The sequence below is a fragment of the Ananas comosus genome, linkage group 10 (assembly GCF_001540865.1).
Source record: "Ananas comosus cultivar F153 linkage group 10, ASM154086v1, whole genome shotgun sequence".
Classification (NCBI taxonomy): domain Eukaryota; kingdom Viridiplantae; phylum Streptophyta; class Magnoliopsida; order Poales; family Bromeliaceae; genus Ananas; species Ananas comosus.
The window spans coordinates 2,487,635-2,514,347 of NC_033630.1; the positions used below are offsets into that span (position 1 = coordinate 2,487,635).

General features: G+C 34.2%; 4 protein-coding genes across 5 annotated transcripts; 2 read left to right on the forward strand and 2 right to left on the reverse strand.

Moving 5' to 3' along the window:
- LOC109716619 (pentatricopeptide repeat-containing protein At5g08305-like) lies at positions 3,673–4,750 on the forward strand. The gene is made up of 2 exons (XM_020242156.1): positions 3,673–4,267; positions 4,662–4,750. The coding sequence occupies exons 1-2, from the start codon at positions 3,673–3,675 to the stop codon at positions 4,748–4,750; spliced, it is 684 nt and encodes a 227-aa protein (XP_020097745.1).
- Positions 7,155–11,509, forward strand: LOC109716367. Of its 2 annotated transcripts, XM_020241770.1 has the most exons (8): positions 7,155–7,692; positions 8,484–8,672; positions 9,054–9,235; positions 9,488–9,633; positions 9,713–9,980; positions 10,320–10,497; positions 10,586–10,622; positions 10,946–11,103. In XM_020241770.1, exons 1-8 carry the CDS (start codon positions 7,230–7,232, stop codon positions 10,959–10,961), a joined length of 1,479 nt encoding a protein of 492 aa, XP_020097359.1. In that variant the 5' UTR covers positions 7,155–7,229; the 3' UTR covers positions 10,962–11,103. The 2 variants fall into 2 exon arrangements, with proteins under 2 accessions (XP_020097359.1, XP_020097358.1); XM_020241769.1 differs by having other exon boundaries at positions 7,157–7,692; positions 10,320–10,622; positions 10,946–11,509.
- Positions 12,688–17,286, reverse strand: LOC109716620 (RING-H2 finger protein ATL80-like). Its single transcript, XM_020242157.1, has 2 exons — positions 16,624–17,286; positions 12,688–13,120 (listed from the first exon to the last, which is right to left on the reverse strand). The coding sequence occupies exons 1-2, from the start codon at positions 17,151–17,153 to the stop codon at positions 12,688–12,690; spliced, it is 963 nt and encodes a 320-aa protein (XP_020097746.1). The 5' UTR covers positions 17,154–17,286.
- Positions 22,151–22,768, reverse strand: LOC109716621 (RING-H2 finger protein ATL39-like). Its single transcript, XM_020242158.1, has one exon. The coding sequence runs from the start codon at positions 22,766–22,768 to the stop codon at positions 22,151–22,153; it is 618 nt and encodes a 205-aa protein (XP_020097747.1).

Consider the following 26,713-nt stretch of genomic DNA (forward strand, 5'->3'; position numbering starts at 1 on the left):
GTATCTGATGAGATTCACGATGAGTCACTATCTACTTTTACTACTGAAAAAGCGGATCCTTCTTTGGAAATTCGTGAAGCATATGTTAGCGTAGCATTATTCAAAGAGTCTACGATTAAGTGCGTGCTAGTTTTGCCGAAAGTGAAGTAACGATTGAAATAGATTTTTAGTTGAACTAGAGTATATATGTGTTAATGAAAAATTTAAAATCTTTAATGTTTATTTATTATTTATTTTATTTTATTTAATTTATTTAATGTATTATTATTTATTTAATATTTCTTTTTNTTTTATTTGATGCTAATTAATAAGTTAAGCATTCTAATCACTTTTTTTTGCTCATTTTCTTAATATTCAAAGGGTTTTTTTTTAAAGAAAAAACAAATTTGCCTATAAACCTCCGCATCCATAAAACTTCTTAAATATTCATGTCAATTTATTATCCAAAAAATAAAGATTTTAAATCCTATTTTTGAATCGTAGGCACAAGAATCAATTCCACAAACTCTTCGTCCGCAAATCTTATATAATGACTATTGGACAAGCCTAATAATAATAAATAAATATAATGCGGTGGTCTTCGTTATAATCAATGCACGAAGGACAGAAAGAGAGAGAGAGAGAGAGAGAGAAAAGAAGAGGCCTTAAATAACAAATAAATGTACTCTATTGTTGATTGGCATGCCAGAAAAGCAAGGGTTGTCGGCCAACCAATACAAGATAAGGTTGGCCCCACCATCAATAGCTAAGATGGATTATGATACGGCAGAAAAAATCAATTGGAGTTATGGACCCTAGCTGGATCTGCCACTTTTTTAAATTTTTTCTTTTATTTTAAGTTTGTTCTTGAACTTTCAGTATACACATATTATTTTCGTAAAAAGCAATAAGTAGATTATTTTGAATTGTCTGATCAACCTTTGGAAATTTTGTTTTCACTATATGGCATTTTAAAAATATTTGATTTGAGTCGATTAACAATACTCTGACCTCAAAATTAAAACTAATTACTTAATTACTTTAATAAATTTACATTGCACGTAAAGCATAGTACTAACTAAACATATAAAAATAAATAAATTTTGAAAGCCGAAATATCGTTGACTAACTCTAATCAATTAAATTGAAATGTTGGATAGTTAAATCAAAATTTTAAATTATTTGGATAGCTGAAACAAAATAATCTATGGCTGAGATAAGTTTTGTACATTTTGATCTATTACTTTTAGTACTAAGAAACTAGAGAGCATAGCTTTTTTTTTTTGTGCGAAAATCAGCTTATATGCCCCTATAAAGTTTTCGACTTTCATATTTATCCTTCTTCGAAGGCTAGTATGAAAACTATCCTTCTAAAGTTTTACCCATCTAAAAAATATTCTTATAAAATTTTAAGGTTGGTATTATTGATAGTATAGTAGCATAATTCTATATATATATATAGAGAGAGAGAGAGAGAGTTGGACTGGGCTACTATTAGTAGCAAAATTTCATTGTTGCTACCAGTTTTTTAGCCTTTAGATCAATTCTTTTCATTATTTCTAACCATTGGATTAAATACTATAACCCTGGAGACCACTCAATCCTAGGGGGACCACTCAATTCTAACCGACTAATATCATCCTGACCTTATAATTTTTCATCCAAAGGTTAAAAATTTGATAGCAAAAAGAGCGTTTTACTATTAATAGTATTCCAGCCTAATTCTATATATATATATATATATATATATATATATTCAACTCGCTATGTCCACGCATAACTACACGTACATTTACTACTTAAAATTACAACATCCGTATTATTTAATAGACTGTCATGAGAACTTCAAAAATAAAAAATAAAAAGTGTGGGTCTCATATCATTTCAGCCATTAGAAACATCTAAATTTTAGGTGCAGTCATGATTCGAGAGGCATAATATTTTTTTATTCTTAAAAATAATAATTTTGTATAGAAAAGATATTGAAGTGAGCGGTGGATTGCTAACTATTTTACAAATTATTTATCAGTATATTAGAAAGGTAAAACTTCGAAAGTATTTTTATATTTTTAAAGTTTTTTAAAGAAGTTGCCACTTTTATGTGGGCAGGCTGCAATGGAAATTAATAAATCATGAACGAAAAAATAATAGAGAAGCTATCCGGAAACATAACTAATTGTATAAAATTTATATTTAAAATTTAAAAAAAATTGAAAATAGCAAATAGCAAATGAGGCCTTAGTAGTTATAGCCGGCTTCTCTTTCGATGTTGTTCTTCTACTCTCTCTCTCTCTCTCTCTCTCTTTTCATAAGGGTTCTTCCACAAGATTAATTAAACTCTAATTAATAATTTCAATTTATTAATTAATCTAATTAATATTAAATTATTATTTATGGATAATCTGCTAAGGGTGGGAACAGTTATTTCCACCTCTATTTTTATTTATAAAATTTAAAAATTTAAAAAATTAAAATTAAAATTTTAAATTTTATAATTTGTAATCTCAAAATTAAATTTTATAATTTTAAATTTTAAATTTTATATTTTAAAAATTAAAATTAAAATTTTAAATTTTAAATTTTAAAATTTTAAAATTTAAAATTTGATATTTATATTTTTTAAATTTAAATTTGATCTTAAATTTAAAGTTTGAAATTTAAATTTTAAATTTTAAAATTTTAAAATTTAAAATTTGATATTTATATTTTTTAAATTTAAATTTGATCTTAAATTTAAAGTTTGAAATTTAAATTTTAAATTTTAAAATTTTAAAATTTAAAATTTGATATTTATATTTTTTAAATTTAAATTTGATCTTAAATTTAAAGTTTGAAATTTAAATTTTAAATTTTAAAATTTTAAAATTTAAAATTTGATATTTATATTTTTTAAATTTAAATTTGATCTTAAATTTAAAGTTTGAAATTTAAATTTTAAATTTTAAAATTTTAAAATTTAAAATTTGATATTTATATTTTTTAAATTTAAATTTGATCTTAAATTTAAAGTTTGAAATTTAAATTTTAAATTTTAAAATTTTAAAATTTAAAATTTGATATTTATATTTTTTAAATTTAAATTTGATCTTAAATTTAAAGTTTGAAATTTAAATTTTAAATTTTAAAATTTTAAAATTTAAAATTTGATATTTATATTTTTTAAATTTAAATTTGATCTTAAATTTAAAGTTTGAAATTTTAAATCTTAAAATTTAAAATTTGGATTTTAAATTTTAAATTTTAATTTTGAATTTTGAAATCTAAACGTTAAAATTTTAAATTTTAAAAAATATATATAATTTAAAATTTCAAATTCAAATATAATGAGAGGGTATTATTATTATTTTTTTTATATATAACAACTCACTATTCTTTTTATTTTATCTTATATATTTAAGCACTATTTTTTTTAGGAACAACCTAATTTTTATTCAAACGTAAAATTGATGTACATTTTTACTTATATCTGAACTTATACTTATTCCTGAAATATGCCGTTCTTTCTTATAGCCGAACCGAACTATACCTTAACAATTATCCTCACCTAAACCTCACATAAAATTTTACGATTCGAATAAATAAGGATTTTGAATAATTTTATAAGATCCGACCCGTTACACACATCTCTCGTATCCCCACTAGGTATATGTTGCAACCTGGCGCTAGAAAGTAATTGCTTGATAAAACCTCCGAATGTTTCCCCGTTGTTTACAACAACTAAGACTCCCGCGCTCCTTCAACGGTCGCTACAAACTCCCCTTCTTCTCTCTCTTCTTCTCCCACTCCTCTTCCTCTACCCCTCCATTTCCCGAGGGAGATCCCAATGCCTCCTCCTCCTCCTCCTCGTGGACTGCTGCGATCCGCTCCGCTGCCGATGCCGGCCGCCCTCGCCGCGCCCTCCACCTCTACATCTCCATGCTCCGCTCCGGCCCCCAACCCTGCCCCTTCGCCGTTGCGGCTGCGCTCAAATCCATTTCCCGCCTCCCCCCTTCCATTTTCCCTCCCCTCACCTCCTCCTTCCACGCCCACCTCCTCAAGCTCGGCCTCCGCTCCCACGTCTACCCGCACACCGCCCTCGCCGACCTTTACTCCCGCCTCCCCCAATCCTCCGACGCCGCCCACAAGGTCCTCGATGAGGTCCCCGTCAGAAACATCGTTTCTTGGAACTCTGTTCTCTCCTATCACCTGCGATCCGGTGATCTGCATGCTGCCCGGAAGGTGTTCGACGAAATGCCCGCCAGGGATGTCGTCTCGTGGAACTCCATGGTCGCGGGGCTCGCCAAAGCCGGTGATATNATATATATATCACTAATTATTTTTATTTCCCCTTAATTTTTCTACTTTTCTTATTTACTCTTAAACGATTTTCTTTTTTTTAATTTACTCTTACAAAGATCAGCTTTTTTTCTCAAGCTAAAAAGGAAAAACTTCATCTTTTTTTTTTTTTAATTTACCCTTACAAAGATCATCATGGCCGAAGAAGATGAAGTTGTTTCTTCTTATCACTGTACCCCCATTCATTGGTCCATCCCACTTAACGAATATCACAAAATCAAGCCCTAAATATACAAAAATTCATTGCTAGTCCAAAAAAGATTAAAATTATGTTCTTACATACGAAATGAAAATGAATCAAAATATTCATATTACCTTTATTAGAATTTAGAGTAATAAATTATTAGAGAAATTCTTGGTCGAGAGACCTCTGCCACCGCCACTATCATTGTCGTCGGAGGTGTCGCTAACGAGGACCCCGAAGGAGAAGATCTGATCAACATGAAGGAGAAATCCTAAAGAGAGAAGGGTTGAGAGGGATAGATCAGGATAATAGATTATTAAATAAAAAGGAATAAAAATAGTATTTCATCTCTGTTTTAACTTGGGTAAGACGTAATTAAAATTTAGTCCGAGATGAACTAACAGCTACTAACAAAAGACAAATTTAAATAATGAAAAAGGTTTATAAATATATTTTTAAAATAATTTTTTTTAGAAATATATAAAAATATTTTTTAAGTTTTAGAGTAAGTGGGCAATTATTATTATTATTCCATTTTAATATGCAATATTGTGAACGGATGTCCTCTCTTTGCAAACTTAAGTACTAGCTACTTGACCGACCGTTCCTAGCGCAAGTGGCAAATGGTTTGGTAGTTGGTACTTGAAATTTCAAGTTTGAATCCTAATTGATTCACATTTCTATCTAAATTTATTTCTAACACGTGGATCTTTGGTTTCAAACTATCCCTGTGACTTTGTGGCATAACCACATACGTGGATCCCTTGTTTTCAAAACTGTGAGCCCAACGACAATTTATTGAAAAAGACAACTGCAATTGTAAAATAGCCTAAATAATTAAATAATCACCGGTAAGGATGTAAATAAATTTTAATTGGTGGAGCATCTGTTTCGCTTCGTTCCGAATAACATGATTAATATGAGATCAAAAATAAATAGAATTATTTTCATCTTTTGATTCATTTTAATTTACCAAAAATTCGTCAAAAATAAACTGCATCTCAACCTATTCGGAACAAAAATGGTAAATAAAAATCAAAACTTTCCAAACACTGAGAACGGAATAATCCTTTTGCAGAAAACTCTGAGGAATCACCACCGTCCAACTGCCGGCGGCAAGCGTCAGTGCACGTCCTGCACCATCGGCCCAACGTGATATCCACGCACCACGTGTTCGACAATGTTACTGTTAGAGACACTTTTACATCTCCATCCCTCCGCACAGACAAAAATTTTATGGGCACTGTTTGGGCACGGTGCCCAGATGGGCGCCGCGTGTGCAGCGGCGCCCATCCTCACCCTCAAAAAAAACACAAAAAAAAAAATGAATGGACTCGATTTTTAGGAGAGGAGAAATGAGAGGGAAAGGGCAGGGGTGCGGATGGCGCACTGCACACGCGCGGCGCCATCCAGGCGCGTGCCCAAACAAATTGTTTGGGCACGGTGCCCATAAAATTTTTGTCCTCTCCGCACCACGTGTTGTCGTAATCAGACGTGTTAAATGTATGCATAATCTCCGTACTATTCCGGAATGTACTTCAATCCGACCCCTACACTTTTAATCAGATGAATATTTTGTTCTTGACATTTATTTATATAATATATATATACTTAAAAATAGAATCTATATATTTTTTTTTATTTATATGTTAATTTTATTTAAATTAGATTAACTGTAAGTAAGCTACTTTATTTTGAATATATAAAATTAAATTATTAGTTAAAAATAGATTTGTGTTATGATTAGGAACTAAAGTATAAAAAAGTTTACAGTTGGATTGACTAAGAGCTCATATGGTATTGAGATCTATTTAATGCCAATAAGTAAAGTAGAGTTAAAAAAATGAATAAAAATATACTTTTTGCCTTTTTTTCCATAGAATCGTAGAAAATATGTTGGAGCCGACTCATCGTAATTTGCAAAATATGATATTATGCGCGAAATACCAAATACAATACTATATACAAAAATAAATGTGATAATAAGTTTAACATATTTTCGCTCTGCATGTAATACAATCTTTTCGTAACTCTAAATGAACTCTGAATTTAGTATAAAATTACATTGTCTAAATACATCTTCTTTTGTATTATAAAAAACAATAATGTATGAAAATACCTAAGAAAATTTCTTTTGTAGTGTTATAAAATTTTTTTTTCTTCAGCGATAATTTCTATCACTATTTATAATATCTGAAAAAATATATATTTTTTAAGTTTTCAAGTTTTTTAACATATAACTATGCGTATATTTACTTAGTATTATAATTTCAAACTACGCCCTAAGGAGTGTTTGGTTAGAAAAAAACAATATCATGACTAGAATAATATATATTTTTTTTATCTATTTAGTTCTTAATTTTGTTTTTTAGATTTTATTTAAAAAAAAGAGTGCTGTTTAATTATTTATTTTTTATTTAAAAAGTAAAAACTGTAAAATAAAAAAAAAAGCCATTAACTTTTGGGCAATTTGCATAAAAAAATCACTAGTTTTGGACATTTGTAAAAATAAGTAATATTTTTTATTTTTTCAAGTTCGATTCGATTTTTCAGCAAACTGGTGAAAATACAGTTCAAAACTAATGAATTTTTTTAATGCAAATTGGCCTTAACTTTTAGCGGGCGTACAGAAATTTAAGAAGCACCTTTCCGTAAAACAACTGACTCAATTAGATTCGCGTATCGCTCTCCTTGTCACGCCACTCCGATTCCCACACCCCCCCCACCTCTCATGGCGTGGCGAAGCAAATCCTCGCCTCTCCCTCTTCCCCTCCTCCTCCTCTTCCTCGTCTCCCTCCTCCTTCCCATCGCCATTAGAGGCGCCGAAGCGCGCTCGATCTCGCGCCCCGTCGCTCTAGGCTCCGATCCCTCTCTCTCCGATGGGATCGACACCCCTCATTCCTATTCCCGATCCCGGTCCGTCCCTCTCCTCCGCCTCCTCACTCGGAGCGAGGGATCGAGGGGTTTTAGAGCTTCGGAGGAGGGTTGCGAGCAAACGTACGGGTTCCTCCCCTGCACGACGACGGTGGTGGGGAACCTGTTCCTGGTGGTGGTCTACGGGTTCCTAATGTTTAAGGCCGCGACGTACTTGTCCGCGGGGTGCGAGATGCTCCTCGAGATCCTGGGGCCCGGGATCGTCGGCGGCCTCTTCCTCCCCATCCTCGGGGCTCTCCCTGATGCCATGCTCATTCTCGGTAGATTTCGAGCTCCGATCCTTGTTCTCTGCCGTAATTTAGCTTTAGATGCTTAAGAACTCGGTTTTAGACCTCGGGTTTTACTTGAATTTTACTGTCGATGATTTAGTTTGGATGCGTGTGCGGTGAGGCAGGTATATTTAGGTTGGAGTGGGCTCTTCTTTTTCTAGTTATTTGCTAGTAATGCGTGTTGCAACTAGGAAGTGTATTTTAAGCTCAGTTTAATTTTACTATTTGGTAGGCGAGATGATGCCTGTTTAGTTCTTTTACACCTAAGACGCATGATCGAATCATCCATTGATAGACAAAATGATTTTAACAGATCTATTGTGTTCTAGTATCACATAAGTATGGAGCAGGCACGTGAAGCAGAGTAGGCAGAGAGATGAATGGTTCACATACTCGCCGAAGTGATATTCGCACTCTCAAGGGCTTGATAGTTTTGCTGAGTTAAATTATTTGTTAAATTGGCTCGAAAGATTAGTTAAACCATTTTATTGTAAAGTTTTTTGCCTTTTTCACTAGTTGCGATCAGTTAACTTTATGAAGGTTTCCAATCATAGTTGTGATCCCTCCAACAAATAACAGATATTTCTATCCCATTTCTCTCTATTACATCGCGGAGATGTTAGGTGTCCCATAATTCTGGAATCTTTGGAGAAATTAATATTTGATCTTAGATATAGCAATAGATGATTTAATGCAGATTAAAATCTTTAACGGAAAAAAGTTAACGACTTATAGACTTTTTTTGCCATGAATAGTAATCTGATGTTCATATCTTTTTTCAGTCTCTGGTCTATCTGGGAGTAAAGAAACTGCTCAAAGTCAGGTCCTTATTGGAATGGGACTGCTCGCTGGTTCAACTGTCATGCTTCTGACATTACTATGGGGATCTTGTATCGTTGTTGGCAAGTGCGATCTTTCCGAGAATTTGACCTCCGTTGATTCACAGGATACAAAAGGTTTCAGTCTCTTTGGTATGTTCACTTCTCTCTCACTCATATTGCTTCTATGTGATAAGTCCCTTCATGGCTTGTACCACTGAATATAAATTCTGTTCCCGAGTATGGATATGAGACCTCGCTTCCTTAGTGCGAAATATTTCTTTTTTTTTTTTGTTTCCTTCATTGTTTTCTTGATTCCATTTGAAGCTTTGTCCGTATCCATCTGCCTACTGTCTTTCACTATTAGTCTCAGCTGTTTTCTTGGAAATATGCTACCTTTTTATTCTATTATTAACATTATTATGATTACCAGTTAATAACTCACCAATATGCTCATACTTGCATTGCTCACTAATGGAATACGTTATTAGCTTTGGTACTTTCTATTAATTGAATTTTTGCATATTTTTTCAGGGTCTGGTGTTACAACTGATCTACAAACTAGCTATGCAGCAAGAATCATGGCCATATCAATACTTCCGTTCATCATTGTCCAACTGCCAAAAATTTTCAAGTTTCCTTCTGGGCAGCGGTTAACAGTCTTGCTTTCTCTTATTGTGGCAGTTGCACTTGTGCTTTCATACTGCCTGTATCAGGTATATTAAAAAAATAATATGAACTTCAATCCTTAAGGTTTCTCTCTTTAGGAAGTAAAAAAACAATGGTCTGTTTTCCTGCTTACATTCATGACTTGATCCTGCAAGTATGTTGGCTGCATTGATTGTCTCTATGGGGGTTTAACTTCATTGTAGCAGCGAGAAATAACTGAAATTTATTATATGTTTAGTATTTACTTATGTAAGTAGCTTTGAATTGTTTAACATTTTTTTTTGTATATAATGGGGCAGATCTTTCAACCATGGATTCAGAGGAGAAGACTAGCATATGCAAAGCATAAGCATGTAATATCTGGAATTCTAAGACATGCTCAAATGGAAACCCTTGGACGGCTACTTTATGATGATGGAACACCTAATGTTTCTATAATTAAAAAGTAAGTTGTTTCTTCTGTTTTCTTTAGATTATTACTGATATCGCACTTTTATTTATTCTCATACTATGTCTTACTGCAGATTATTTCATAAAATAGATTTGGATGAAAATGGATTAATATCACGTGCAGAGCTGCGAGCATTTATCATTGGAATTCAATTTGAAGAGATTGACTTAGATAGGGATGATGCTGTAGATAAAGTAATGGACGAATTTGACACATCAGGCAATGATATTATTGAAGAAGAGGAATTTATTCGGGGAATTTGCAAATGGCTTGAAGAGGCTAAACGTTCTATTACTTTTTCTGGTGCTTACTCCAAGAGGTTCTTGCATGACTTTCATATGGTAATAATTTTCCTCTTGATATTGTCCAACATGTGGTTCCAATGCTTGCTTGGCCTGGAGTTTTGGAACATCTGTTATTTGGTTAACATGCTGACTGGAGCTTTAGTTGTGGCAGAAAGCTAAAATAAGCTTTTGGGCCTAAAAAATAAAAGATCGAAATTGAAGCTTTTGCTTCTACTACAACAAGAAGCTGTAGAGGAGATGACAAGATTTTAAAGAGAAAAAAAAAGAGCTCTACTCAGATGGTGTATCTTTAGAAGCGTCTACTGGGCCAAAGAGGTCCTCACTGCATACTAAACTTGAAATAATAACACCTTTCAAATCCCTTAAAATTTGCAGAAAACACGGGATGAACATAACTTGTTGCTGGATAAGGGTGATGAGGTCGTAGAAAATGTTGATAACCCCGCCTGGACCTGCTTTAAAGCCATCTTACTTGTGCTCCTGGGAACTGTTATGGCAGCCATATTTGCGGATCCACTTGTCGACGCTGTTGACAATTTTTCGCTTGCAACGAGTATACCTTCCTTCTTCATTTCTTTCATTGCAATGCCATTGGCTACAAACTCAAGTGAGGCTGTCTCAGCAATTATTTTTGCTTGCAGAAAGAAGCAACGTACTTCTTCCCTCACATTCTCCGAGGTTTGTTTCATTGTCTTGTAAAATGTTGCCTTAGATTGCGCTATAACCTACTTAGCTTTATGGGGCTTCGTCAAAGCACTTCTTATCTAATTGCTTTCATTCAGTAAGGGTCATGTTCTTTTTCATGTAATCTTTAATTAATATAGTGATTTCCTCCTGCAAGAGTCATTTTAAGCTAGAAATTTCTCTTAGTGTCGTTTCTCTTGCTTTTTAAGAGCGTATTCTTGTGAAAGTAACAATATACATCATTAACTGTACTCTTGAACTTGCCATTTTCGCTAGTGTTCTGTGAAAATTCTCACACATTGTTCAATATATCGCAGATATATGGTGGGGTAACGATGAACAACACGCTCTGTTTGGCCGTGTTCTTGGCCCTGGTTTATTTAAGGCATCTGACGTGGGATTTCTCATCCGAGGTACTTATAATTCTAATTGTCTGTATCGTGATGGGCCTGTTCACTAGCTTCCGGACCACATTCCCACTATGGACTTGCTTCGTGGCCTTCCTGCTCTACCCACTGTCTCTCGTGATCGTCTACGTTCTTGACTTCATTTTCGGCTGGTCGTAGGCTTTTTGTGGTTCAATAATTTGAAGACCTATCTTGTCTGGTACTTTGTTCAAACTCCTTCCTCTTTCCTTTTGTCTGCATCTGTTGTGTTCTTATTGAATAACTATTGTAGAGATGAATCTTGTTACGCAGTTCTGCAGTTCTTTGTTGCCGACTTTTTGGTTTGAGTTCTATTTAACCGGGGACTTTAATCTAGAAGCTATTACTGTAATCAAGTATTCTCAAACGTTTGTTGCAATGCTTGCTGCTGGAGAGTTTTTGTGAATCCCTCTGTTAGAACTCCATAAAGTGAATCAGGTTTCGGATGTTCTTCAATATATATTGCACCAAAAACCCAGAACAGGATTTGCTTGCATCGTGGATTTGAAATCTTTTCGGAAATACTAATTTGGATACATATTAGAAAAGTTTCCTGAATCGAAGTTGAGTATCCAACAGATGATTTTTTTTTTTTTTTTTGTCACAGGTGTAATATAAGTTTTGATTCCTTGATCAGGAATTAGTATTTCTTTAAACGAAATAAATCAAATATCATGCTTATCTCGCAAGTGTTTACACATGGCACGAGTGTACATACGCATGGATGTAAATTAACACTCGTGCCGTTTCCGTTGTTTAGACCCCAGTTGCTCCAGCAGTGGTAGGACATGGTGGGGGATAAAGGGAACTAACTCTCTTTATCTTATGGTGTTAAATTATCTTGTGCTGTTAAACTTTTTTAGTGTGTGCTTGAATCAAAAACTTCAAAACAGGGACAATCTGATCATTTTCTGATACTGTCAAATTAGATTGTGGCCTCTTAAGCCATTTCTTACTAAATTAACAAGATGAAGTTTAAGATCAAATAAACCAATGATGTTATGTTCCACATAGGATCGTCCGTGGCAAAGGTGACTGGCCCTAGTCTCAGAATTTTAGTTACATAATGCCAAGACTCTATGTACAGATGCCGTTGATGAATTGGAATGAAGACTAATCAAAGATTGCAACAATCCTCAATATAATCTTTAATTTTTTTTAAAAAAAAATTATTCTTACACACCAGAAACTTGTTTGAATCTCTCCTTTTTTCCTCTATTATAGAGATGTAAGCCACAGGTTGGTTTATCATGAACTTGAAATTTAGTTCAACAGTTAACAATGTTTGTTGCAGTAAAAATGCACCACAAAGTTAAAAGGGATAGTTTCTTAACAGATGTATAATATTGCGCTGATTAAGCCACAACAACAAGGACATCAAATTTCTACTTCGATTTTGCATCAACCACCTATTAATTTTGATGCATATTAATCTTTTCCTTTTATTCCTGCTTCGAGACCCGCCGTAAAATAACTTACAATGTATCATTTTACTTTGCAATTTTACTATACACGAACTGTTGACCCAAATTGTGACAAATTTATTCATCCTGTTCTACAAAGAATATTTTATAGAATTCTATTTTCTTTTTTTTTCTTTTTTTCTTTTTTTTTTTCCATCCTGCGGTGTGGCCTCAAACAGGCGGCTGGGGCGGTGTTCCGGTGACGTCCGACCGACAAAGCGGGCACGTCGAATGCGACGACAACCACTTGTCGATGCACCTGACATGGTACAAATGCTTGCACGCGGGCACCTGCTTAACCATCTCGCCTCTACTTATCACACTGAGGCAGATCGTGCACTGCGCCCAGCCACCGCCTCCGCCGCGGTGATCCACCGTCCGGTCATACGCGAATGTCGGAAGCGCCGCAGCCGCCGAATCCGAGAGCTGCGGTTGAGCTCTCGGTGGTTCATATGGTGGTGCAGCGGCAGTACGTGCTTCACGTCGAAGCCTTCTGCGCCAGCTTGCGACGGCTAATAAGATGAGCAGGCAAAGGAGAGTGACGCCGATGAAGACAGCGAGGGAGCCGACGACGTTGCCGACATTGGGAACTCTATGGCCATAGCTGTTTCCGTTGTACATGTAATATTGTGGTGGGTAGATCCATGAATTCGAGGACATGGTAACGTGCCGAGATTGGCGAGAAAAATTCAGTAGTTCTTATATAGGTCCGGCTATAATGCTTATATATATATATATATATATATATATATAGTATAAATATATATATATACTATATACCTACTATATGCTGGGTTGGTCAACTCGGGAACAATGCAAAGTTTCGTTGTTTAGATGTTTAAATGAGAAGCTACTTAAAGCGCGTTTTCATGGTGTCAAAGTCAATAGCTTTGTTGATTTTTTTTATTATTGTTTTTATTTTTATTTTTTATTTTTACAACTTTAATTATTGATCATTGATCGTTGACATTGCTCTAGTACTTACCTTGCAAGATAGCAATATTCATCTGGTTGACAGGTCTAGTCAGAAAAATATAAACAATTGAGAAAAGTAATATATATTTAGGCTTAAGATGTTTTTTTTTTTTTTTTTTTTTTTTTTTTTTTTTTTTTTAAGAGATGGGTAGCATGCTACTCGCTTTGTTTATTTCATTTAGAAATAAACTTAGCTAGAAATATGAATCAATTAGGATTCGAACTTGGGTTACATGCACCAATCGTTATGATGCTTCATGTATTCCAAAAGTAATATTTGAAGTATTTTGGAGCTCAATGTTTGAATGCAAATTGTGACCGAATCTTTAGTTAGAGAAACATCGATCTCTCTAAAATGTCAAAGCAATTGCCCATCTTTGTAAAATGTCTTTCCAAATTACTCCGTGGAAAGTTGGAATGATTGAATTTGGTAAACCAATAGCGAGCTGGTTTTTTCGGTTCCCATTTTGAACAGATTCAAACCGACTAAGAAACAAGTTGTCAATTTCCAGCATAGTTTTAGTAATAGTAACGTAAACTATATTTTTAGGAATACACAGCGGAACCCGGATTTGGCAGTTCTCATATTCAAAGAGTTGGTAAAGGAGTGGGATTTTATGCTCCCAACCTAAACCCTAAACCCTAAACTTTTTTTTTTTTTTTTTTTTCGGGGCCCGGGTTGCTCCACTCTTGTAGTCTAGTTCATGTTTCTAATGAATGAAACGGGTAGCGTGCTACCTTTCTCTCTAAAAAAAAAAGACATAAACTAAATCGGAGTTTTAAAAAACCTTCAATTAACAGCACAAATTAAGTCGGTCCCATAAGATTCGGCAATCGGAATATTTTTTTTGACAGAAAATCACGCAGGCAATATTTAATGAAAAGTTTGGATATATACCGACTGTCCCTAGAGTAAGTGGCAAAAGGCTTGGTGGTTGATACCCAAGGCCCAAGTTCGAATTCTAGTTGATTCACATTTCCAGCTAAATTTATTTCTAAATAAAATAAACGAAGCGGGTAGCGTGCTACCTATCTCTTAAAAAAAAAAAGTTTGGATACATGGGGAAAAAAGAAAATAACATTGAACTTTTCATTATGGTCATTTTTTTTCACTGAAGAAGTTGAAGAAGAACATGAGGGAAAATTATTCTCTTTCTTTCTTTTCTTTTTTTTATTTTTCCCTCCATCCAAAACAAAATATTAATTGACGAATAAATGGAAAAGTTAGTGAATAAGAAATTAGAGAAGATAATCAAATAATCAATTAAAATAGTCCACTTAGTGAAAGGAGGAAGTCGATACAATAAGAACTTATATAAAACTATATACAAGAAAAAGACTACTATACTATTAATATTAATAGCACCAAGTCATTGGTGTTACTAGATTTTCGGCACTTGGATGAAGGGATGTGCGGATAAAATAATAGTAGTCCTCTAGGATTCAATAAGTGGTTGGTTGAACAATATGATCTAATAGATGAAAATGATCAAAGAGATAGATTTAATGGCTGAAAACTTGATAGCACTAAGCGCTTGACATTATTGACAGCATAGTAGTCCGACACTTATATAAACAGTATAAACTAAATTAGTCCATTTCAATTAACGGGTCTTTTTTTAAAAAAAAATAAAAATAAAAATTTGACCCAAAAAAGCCAATTTCTTTTCCTTTTTTTTCGAAAATTTTGGATTCACGAATCTAACTGAATCCATTTTCTGGAAAACCTTATTTTGGGTCTGGTTGTCGTACTCAACTAACATTCTTTTTTTCTTTTTTTCTTTTTTTTTTTGAAGTTCGGGTGATCATTCCTACGAAAACTGGTCGTTGCTTTTCAGGGTCACACTTTTAAAATGATTCTAATTAAGTGATGTTTATGTTCAAAAATAATGGAGTACTCAACAGAACAAAACAGAAAGAAAGAAAGGCATATGAAGGATTTGCATAGCCAAAACTTCATACTGCAACTTGGTTAATTAAAGAGCTGGTCAATAAGTTTTTATTAAGATAGTTTGGATAGCCATATAATGCATTCGGTTTTTGAACTTTAAAAATCTATTTCAATTTTAAATTTTTCTATCCAAACCTTAGCGCGTCATATTTTGAATAGTGGATTTAGAGGGAGCTCAATAAAATTGCGAAAGTAAAAATAATTACCAAAACTTTCCAACATCATTGGGAGCCTAATGTAGAAGGATCTAATTGGTTTTAATTTACCAAAAATGTCAGTTGAACTAGATTTGGCAATATATTTCACGTGGAATGGAATCTAAGAGCCTGTTTCGATTCTTCCAAATTCCAAATTCCATAGCATCTTGAGAATTTTTACTACTTTTTGAAAAATAATATTTATATTTACAAAGAGATTGACATTTGGATACCTTTTTCAGGATATCAACATACAAACAAAATAGCTCAAACATTGTAATTTTATGGTCAAAATAAAGAGAGGTTATGTACCTTTCTAATTTTTTTTTAAACTATTGTAACACTAATATATATTCACAATAAATTTCAATATTCTAATAAAGAGCATAACACAAATGATCACCATTCATCACTTTCCTTTTGAAAATATTTTGTTCGAAGATATTGCGATCTCAAGCGCTTGTTATTTATTTATTCCTCAAAAAGCGTAATCTCATATCTTTCCAATCCTTCGTTTTCGAAATGAGATCAGTGTATACCATTTCGATTCAAATCTATACATTCTATACTATCCTTTTTTTTAATTTTTCTTTGTTTTCCCTTATTGAAAATTTCATCTCTCATATGTATTTTGCTCATCACTGTCCATACACAATATTTCTAAAACAAAAAACAAATGAGATTCGATGGTAATAGAATGATGACAAAAATTTTGAAAAAATTCGCATTGTATTAAATAATATATTGTTTTTTTTTTTTGAAAGATATGTACCATGCTACCTGTTTCGTTTATTTTATTTAAAAATAAATTTAGCTGAAAATGTGAATCAACTACGATTCGAATTTGGGACATCGGGTATCAATCACCAAGTCCTTTGCCACTCGCACTAGGGATGATCGATAAATAATAATTTTTAAAAAATATATATATGTATAGACACTACTGCAGCCACCGCAACCGCAGCCACGGCGCACTACACCGGCTACAAAATTGCAGCGTAACTGCTGCCCGCCGCGGCCTTTGCGGCGACATTCGCCGCCTCGACGACGACGGTCCGACGGCACACGGGGCACGTCGGGTGCGCGCTCAGCCACCTGTCGACGCACTCGGCGTGAAACGCGTGCCCGCACTCCGGCAGCCGCCGCACCGTCTCTCCTTCCTGCGCCAGACCGAGGCACACCGCGCACTCCCACCCGCTGCCACCGTTGCCGCCGCCGCTGCTGCGGTCGACGTTTCTCTCCAACTTGAACGACGGAAGCGCGGCGATCGCGCGGCCATCGAGCCCGCGCCCGACGCCGAGGAGATCGTCGATCGACGGGACGGTGGTGTTAGAGTTGCTGCTGCCGCCGCTGCCGCTGCCGCTGCGGCGACTGCAGAGTTTGTGAAGGAGGAAGACGAGAGACAGAAAGACGATCCAGCAGCCGACGAAGATGCCGACGACGGCGAACCGCTGGCCGACGTAGCTCGTTTCGCCTCGCCTGAACTTGTCCGGCAGGTTGGAGAAAAGCGACATAATTAATGGCGATCAACAGTGTTGTGGAAAGAGAAAGGGTGGGTTTAGGAAAAGAGGGGCAATGGAAAGGCGAAATGATCGAAAAGAAAGTATGCAGTAAACATGGAAGCGAGGGGCTACGTACGCTGTGGGGTGCGGGCATTTTTGGTGTGTTCACTTTCCGGATCCTTAATTGTCGACAATTTGGAGGTGAATCAGCCTGATATAAGGAGGGGGAGAACGCCTGTAATAGGAAATTAGGCCTAGTGGTTATAAAGTTTGTTTGGAGAAGTTGGAAGCATATATATATATATATATATATATATATATATNGAAAATAAAAAAATCATATGCCTCATAATTCAAGCCAGAAATTGCAACTAATTAAAATTTAAGGGCTAAAGTACTGCGTGCCTTATAGGTTGAGCAAGAAACTGTAATATATGAAAGTTCGAAAACTATAGTTTCACGGGTCTTATAGTTTGAAGACCAAAAGCGTAATTTATCTTTCTTTATATTTTGTTCTTATTTCAAACAAAGTTAGAGTTAAGTATTGATCGTTTTTATTCAATTAGTAATTTCATATGAGGAAAAAAAATATATTAAACTATCGAATAAAATTTAGAATGCCAAATTGTTAAAATTAAAAGTCGACCAATTATATTTTGGGTACTTCAAAAAATTTTAAATTTAAAATTAATTACTCATCGAACTATAAATATGATAATAAAGTTTAATATTAAAATCCAAATAAACAAATATAAAATATTTCTAAACTATATATGAACCATTCTGAATTAGCTATCCAACATTTCAAAATTTTATTTTTCATATCCAGTTTTTTATAGGTTAGATGCGCGACACTTAATAATACTTTGACTTCAAAATTTGAATGTGTTGATGAGCTTTATAGATTTAGTTAATACATTTTGTATGATTCTCGCAATTAAATTTATCAAAATAAATAATTAATTTAAACTCTATCAATCTTTTATTTTCTATTATATAGTTTATATCTAAGTTATCACTGTTATAAAATTAAAATTTATATTTAATACATACAGTGAAAACTATTTCCAAATTATACATAAAAAATTATATATTTTAAATTTTTATAATAAAAAAATTAATTTGAATTAAAGAGAATATTTAACTTTGATGATACCCTTTCACAGCTTTTTTATTATTATTATTATTATTATTTAATATTTGTTATTTTGTTCTTTAATAAAGAGAAGGATAAATGAGTTGGTCTGCCATTTGCCAAAGATGAACACCCAAACAGTTACGGAATTTTGTGTGCTGATAAATTTTGAAGCACAAAAAAATTAAAGCGATAAAGCAGAATAATTACTGAAATCTTTTGTGTTCTGTCAACTCCACACCCCGGCTGTATTGGGTTTCCCGCCGACTCCGAATCCACCGCTGGAAGTCTGTATAGTGTCATAATTAATATTAATATTAAATCAAAAAAATATATATGAGCGGGGACTCTAAATCTAGAATATTATGCCAAAAAAAAAAATCTAAACAAAAGATATATTAATATCAAATAAAAAGTAAACAAAAACAACGATGGGAGAAGAATCAAGAATCAAACCTTACATCAAATCAGCCGGAGGAGGAGGACGCAGGAAATCGAGGAGTAGAAGAAAAGGCGGGTTTGAGAGAGAGAGAGAGAGAGAAAGAGAGAGAGAGAGAGAGAGAGAGTGTGTGAGTGGGAAGAAGAGTGTGGAAAACTATGTATACAAGGTGAGAGGATTTTTGCTTGTTTGCTTTATTATTGTTGGTTCGTTTTATACACCTTAGAGCTAAAGTAGATAATATTGGAAGCACATATATACACCGTAGAGCTTAAGTAGATAGTATTGGAAGCATATATATACACCGTAGAGCTGAAGTAGATAGTATTGGAAGCATAAATATACACCGTAGAGCTAAAATAGATAGTTTTGGAAGCATATATATATATATATATATATATATATATATAGAGTCTGGCTACTATACTATCGGTAGCACGAGGGCTCCGTGCTACCAAGTTGTTTTCAATGATGCGGCTTCCAAAACGACGATTGGCTCCGTTAGATTTGATCTACACTATTAAAAGTATTTGGAAACTAAATTTTAAATTTTTTGACATCATTTGACTAGTGATCAAAAGATCTCAAATTGACAATTTTAATAGCCAATGTGGTGTGTTTGAGAGTTTAACGGTATAAAATAATTCAAATCCGATGAAAATTTTATAGAAAATTATTTTCACTATTTAGAATAAGATCAGTATATCTGATCTTGAATTTAAATCTTTTATCATTATTTTTTATGAGATTTTTATTTTCAACCGTTCAATTTTAGACTACTTATTTGATAGGTAAATGATATCGAAAAATTATGAAATTTAGTTTTCAAATACTTTCAATAGTGTAGATTAAGTCTAACGGAGCCGATCGTCGATTTGAAAGCGGCATCATCGAAAACAATTTGGTAGCACGGAGGCGTCCGTGCAACCAATAGTATAGCAGCCTAGCTCTCTCTCTCTCTCTCTCTCTCTATATATATATATATATATACACTTCATTTCTACATGGCGTAACCAAGGAAGAAAAGTTTGTTGGGGGCAATTCTCAACACAAGATTAATTATCTTAAATAGTTTTTTATTATTTATAAAGAATAAATTTCACAACTGTATGAATCGTGAATAAGATGATCCCATGTAAGGGACAGTCAGCACCGAAAAATTGTCTAGTCTATTATTTATCACGCAAACAGCACGAATTTCAAAACCGCATGAATAATGAATGAGACGATCTCACATAGGGTATTATCCTCTGTCACTTTCTTTTTTTCTTCCCCTCGGCGAAATTCTAAGCCACCGTTTGGTTCGGAATTAAGTAAAAATTTGTTATTTCAGGAATAAGGTTAAGTTCAGGATTAAGAAGGGGTTAGAGTAATTTTGTGTTTGGTTGAGAATTGGGTTTAATCTAGATATAGATAAAATAGTATTTGGTTGGAGTAGGTGAGATAAGAAGGATAGTTGGTAAAATAGTATTTTGTTTGGTTAGAGTAGTGGGGTGGGGTAAAATTAGCTAACCCTACCCAAATGGGCTATCCCACCCCCCAAATTGGATATTTGGTAATAACTTCGGGGTTAACCAAACGGGCGCTAAGAGTACTTAGGAAACAGCCGCGTACTACTGTAAGATTAATTGTCTTGTCGTTTGTTTATCTCACAGACGATACAAATCTTAAAGCTTCATAAATGATGGACGGAACGAGCCCACGTAGGGGACCATTTCTTCTTTCCCATATTAAAATTGTAAAAGTACTTAAGAATCTACCTAGCGCGGTAATCTATTATATAGTGTTGTTCGATAAAATATTAGTTAAGAAGCTAGTGCTGAAAGGAGAAACACAATAAATTGAGATTTTTCTGGCCACTTTTCTTTAAAGCAAAAGTGGAACCTCCAAATTAAAACTTTTTAAGTTTTTCTATCTCAAAATTATATTTTTAATTTTTTTCTTCCTGCAGTAGAAACTTCAAAAAATTTTATTGTTAAAAACTCTCTATTATGTATAGGTAAATACAGTAAAACGCACAAACGGCTACAAAATCAATCCACAGGGATCATACGATCTTAAGTGGAAAGAGCTTGAGTTGCCACATTAATTAATTAGCTCGCAAATCCGGCTGTCAATCTGTGATGCGTTTAAAGTTTTCAAGCATCTTCTTGAGCCTGAAAGCTGAGAGCTCTTTACATAGATTGATGGAATATCCCTCTGAAAAAGGGTGAAAAAAAAATAGTGACTTTTTTGATCGAATATTCCAGTTCTTGGTGAATTTTGGGTAGAGGCTTCCAAATTAGGATTCTAATATATATATATATATATATATATATATTTACGGCAGATGCTAAAATTGAGAATCATAATGATAATAAAGAATAAAGAAAGTTTGGGATATTTTTATCTTTAAATATGCGCAAAGATAGAATATTTGGAATTATGGTCTAGGAGTGAAGTGTTTTTTTTAAGTGACAAATATAGTATATTATTCGCATTCGTTTATTTTTTAAAAAATATAAATGAAGCAAAAAATTTGAAATAATTATATTTCAAATTTAAAACCTAGAGTGACAACTATAAATTTTTTGCCACGCACCCTAGAAAATATAAAGAATGGGCCCATGCAAGAATCATGAGAATATATACCTGGCTAGGAACCAGCATTTATGTGTAAAATTTTCATTAAAGTGTCTCAGAATTTCTAATTTTGACAATTTGGTCTCTAATCTTTTGTGAATAGTTATATGTTTTTACTGATCAGAATCATCCATTTGATTGTAATTATTTTTAAACTAAACACATGAAAAAAAATTATATCATTCTGATTCTTATTTTATAGTTCAATTTTTCATTCTGATTCTTTATTTTAAACCAAATGTGTCTAATTTTTATTTCTACTTTGGTTTTTTTCCTTTTTTTTGGGGGGGCTTTCTCAGCGCGGCGCCGCCATCTACTGCCAAGGTTGAGAATGTCCTGCAGGTTGACACGGCAGCGCACGGCTATGGGGAAAAAAAAACAGAAATCGTATTTAGGAACAATATTCTCTCTCTTACAATTTTTATTTTTTAATCTTAAGTTTATTATATATAAAGAATCTGTTATAATAATATGCAGAAAAAGCTATAGTTCTATAAACATCTTAATTTTTGAAAATAGTAAAAAAAAATTGCTGAATAATCTGATTCTTTAAAACTGCTTGATAATTCTAAAAATTTGGATTCGACAAATACATATCTTTTAATTTATCAAATTTTTGCCAAAATTTCAAAATTTTCTAAAATGCTTAATTTCTAGCTATTATGCACTGATCAAAACCAAAATCTTACCATCCTTCATTTCATGAGGAATCATTTACACATACATTTTAACAAATAATAATAACAATAATAAATAAAATAGAAAAGAATAATGATTAAAAAGTTATAAACAATTTGAATTACTATTGCCTCTCTATATCCTCCCCTCCATACTCATGTTACTCATCCCTATGGGTCCTCCTCCCCATGCACCAACTCCGACCACACCACCTTCTCGACCTCCCCGGGAGTTTCCCTCTCCGTCGAACGCCGACATGTCGCCGCCAATGTACAAGCAATCCAACCGTGCCACCGCGGCCCTCTTCGGCTCCGGGTTGGCCCGACAAACCGGGCACGTCGCATGCAAGCTCAGCCACACGTCGATGCACTCCTGGTGGAACAGATGCATGCAGCTCGGCAGCAGCCGCACTGTCGCCCCCTCCTCGACCGCGTCGAGACACACCGAGCAGTCGACGACGACGGCCGACGCCTTATCCCGACCGCCATCCCCCGACCCCGCCCTGCTGCTGCCGCCGGTGCTGTAATACGCGAAGGAGGGCAGCGAGGCGATGGCCGACGGGTCGAGCCCGTCGGCCGGGGGCGGCGGGTCGTCGTCGAGGGCGTCAGCTGCCGCGGCTTGGCGGCAGCGTCGCAGGAGGATGTAGCAGGCGCAGAGGAAGAGGATTAGGAGGACGAAGAAGACGGCGAAGACGGTGGCGACGGCGCCGAGGAAGCTGCAGCAGCTGCTGGTGTTTTGGACATCCGAGGACATGGTGCATGATTAATTATGGGAGGTGTTCGACTCGGCCCTTTAATTATTATTAATTAAAGATTTGTTGCTAAAAATAATAATTAAGATATATGACTCTTGTGGGGTAGTTATATGTTTGTGCCACGTGATTTATTAGTTAAATAGTGACAAGGTGCTTAATTTGAGGGCATTGGAGGACACGAAGATGTAATTAGACAAAAATTTGAAGGGGACGATCTGTGTCGAAATTAATTTCTTATTTAATTTTTGAGAGGGATTAAGATTGCATGACAGATGTTGCTGGTCTACTAATTAATTAAGCTTTCTTTCCAGGTAGTGAATTAATGAGTCCTAACACCGTTGGCTCTGGGGCTCTGTTTGCGGAGGAGAGCCTTATGTAGGGCTGGCAAATGAGCGAGCCAGCTCGCGTTCGACTCGATATTTGACTCGCTCAAGCTCGACTCGAAATTAAATGAGCCGAGCTTGAACAAAAAAAAAGACTCGAAATTCATTTCAAGCTGAGCTTAAGTATTACTCGGCCTTTTGTAATCGAATTAGGCTCGAAAGCCGCAAAATATATATATATATTATATAATTTATATATATATATATATATATATATTAAAAAATATATAAATATATTATATTTTAATTATATATAGGTTGAGTGAATAGGCTGAGTGAATAATCTGAGTTTAATTAAAATTGGATCAATATTGTTGACCCATAAAAACAAACCCAATAGACAAATAAAAGATCAAAATTTCACTAAATTTATACTTTTTTTCTTTCTTTCTTTCTTTCACAGAGCTCTAAATTTTTAATATGTTTCTTTTTTTCTCTTTTTCTATCTCTCACCCTAAGTGACCAAGCCGGAAGCCCTTCAAATTACCAAGTAACAACATATATCCGCCATTGCCTACCTTGCTATTAATTGTATGCTTGAGAAAATATACAAAATATTTTTAAAGCAAGAAATTATTATTCATATAAAATTTTAATTTTAGTTATATATGATTGGATAGTTTAATCCAATATTTATCTATATAATTTATTTATTTTTGATTGTATAAATGAAAATGAATAATATAGAGATTGAAGGCGAAAGAAAAGATATGTGAGACGAAAAAGATTAGATATTCAACTCATAAATTTTTTTTTTTCATATTATAATACTATATTTCATATAATTATTTTGTACTTTGAACTATTTGACATATTTTTGTATCAAATTATAGATAATGTTCTATACAAATTAAACTATTGATCGTATGATGTTGAGAATTTCAAGCGGCTCGTTTAGGGCGTCGAGACGCTGCCTGACTCGAAATTAAGCTCGCTCGAGCTCGGCTCGAATTAATTTCAATCAAGCTTGAGCTTAAATTTAGCTCGAAATTAATTTCAAGCCGAATCTGAGCGAGATAAGCTCGCTCAGCTCGCGGCTCGTTTCCACCCCTAGCCTTATGTATGGTAACAAGAAAAAAAATTTAGATAAATCACAATTATTTATATTTATATATATCACGTTATAATGAGACATGCTACGAGATATATATATCATAAATATATTATATTTATTATATATATATTATATATATATATATATATATTATAATTTTATCGGATAAATGAAAAAGAAAGATATTCATATATATTTTCGTCCCAACTTTATTTTATTTATTAGTGTGGGTACATGAATCGTGCATAAATTAAAAATAAAAAAAAATCTTTCAAGTTGCTTTGGCAAATACTTCCGAACAAGAAAAATATACTGGCTCTGAATCTCCAACATTATAAAATATATATGATGTTAAAATTAGTTCTAAATCTCCAACATTCTAAAAAATTTTGAATTAATTTTTGCACACATTTTTTTATTATATATTTACAATCAGTACATGTGACATGATTTATCTGATATCCACCGTTGCGCGAAAAATGTTAAGAGAAACATTTCCTGCTAAATTGATTTTTTGAATAGCAACAAAAGTATTCTGCACTATGAAGTTAATGTGAGGGGATTGTGAGAGTCTCTAGCTTTTATTATTATTCGACAGTGCAAAAAGTCCATAACAATAAATACCTCAGAAATCCATGACAATATTCAAGCTTAAGAGTTATTGAATATTTGAATAAACAAAATATAAAAGCACCTTAAGCCTTTGAAGGATAATAGTTATTTCAAATGATATTAGCATAAAAAATTATAAATTTGAATTCTACAAGTCTTATAATTTGAAATAGAGTGTTGAATAAAAAAACATACAAATATTTTTTCTTTTAATTACGAGAGTATTTTTGTCATGCAGCAACATGCATAAGGTTCCTGTACTGCTGCACATTATAATTAAGTTGCAAAGAATTTGCTCCTTGGGACAAATATTCAGTATGAAGCTTCTAGTGCATTTTATGTACATTTTAATATTTGTATGCGTCTGATGCAAACATTTAGTATATTATTCAATGAAAAAATTTCGTGTCCTTAAACAAATCTGGGCTTTATTAAACAATATTTCAGGAGGAAGAGTGGACATAGAAAAGACTTAGCGACTAATATTTATGTGTTTAATTAGTTTTTCTATGTCCGAATCCATATTCATTTTTCACTAATCAAGTTACATTTAATTACTTTCTGTCCCTATTAATATTTAATTTCAGAAAAATAAATAGATTAGCTACAGTGCACACTTAGCCCAACCATTTTACACCCCTTTTCATTGGGCCCATTATGGTAACCAAGTTGATGAATTGGGCCATGGAAGCCCATATGAGGGTTGATGGGCTAGGTCCCCTTTTGACCCATCTTTTTACGCCGCCTATTGCTGCTAAAAACAAGGTATTTTGAAGCGCATGCAATTATAAATACTGTATAATTATAGATTATAGATGTACACAATTGAATATGAAGTTACTGTATAGTTATAGATGTACACAGTTGGACGCACTTTTACGGCGTTGCTCAAAAAGAAAGTTGTATTATCTAAGAGATTTCAAGATAGGAGGAAACAAACAAACAAACAAACAAACATGACCGATGATCATCCAAATCATCATTAGCAGATCCCCTATAAGGCAAAATAAGCACACGCTTAGTTGGCCAACTTGAACGATCTCAAAACGCCACCTCCCCAGTCCCAGACCCCCAACAACTACTAGTGAGATAAGGACGAGAAACCCAATCAATCAGCATCAGGTGCATATAAAATCTCTCCGCGATTAGTTCTCCCGTCGCTGTACGCACTGTTGGCCCGAAGAATAACCCCCGCAACTACTAGGGATGCAAACGGGACGGATCCGAAGGCGAGAGAGTTTTCCCACCTCCCGCTCCATTTCTTATCTAGGCAGGACGGATTCGGGGCCGGTTACTTTTCATTTTATTTTTGGCTCCCACTTACCGCTCCATTCGGGGCGGGAGCAGGGCGGGAGCGGATTTTTAACGGATCGTGGTAGATTAAAGGAAGAAAAGAGTCTCCTGCCTCCCGCTCCATTTACTTGGCGGATCGGGACGAATTCGGGGCGGGCCATATTTTTCTATATATTTTGTTTCCACTTACCACCCCATTCGGGACGGATCGGGGCGGAGCTCCACCAACCCGGATCCATTTGCATCCCTAGCAACTACCTGTCCCCGCAATCATTAGACCTTCGATCGTCGGTTGTGGCCCATTTTTTGATTTTTCTTTTTATGTTCTTAATATTTATATTCAAATTTTTTTTTTTTTAATATCTGGACGAAAAAAAAATGGAGACATGAGATTAAATTAAATAATTCTAGGAATTTAAATTACTTAATATCTATGTTGGACATCCCACCATTCGATTCTTTTGGGGACTTGTTTTAGAGAGTACTACGCGTCTTTCACGTACACACAGGGAAAAAAAAAAAAAGAAAAAAATTGTTTGATGTAAAAAAAATATTAGACTCGAAAACATGCTATTGGAGTTAGTGCTAAATTTTTTTTTGTT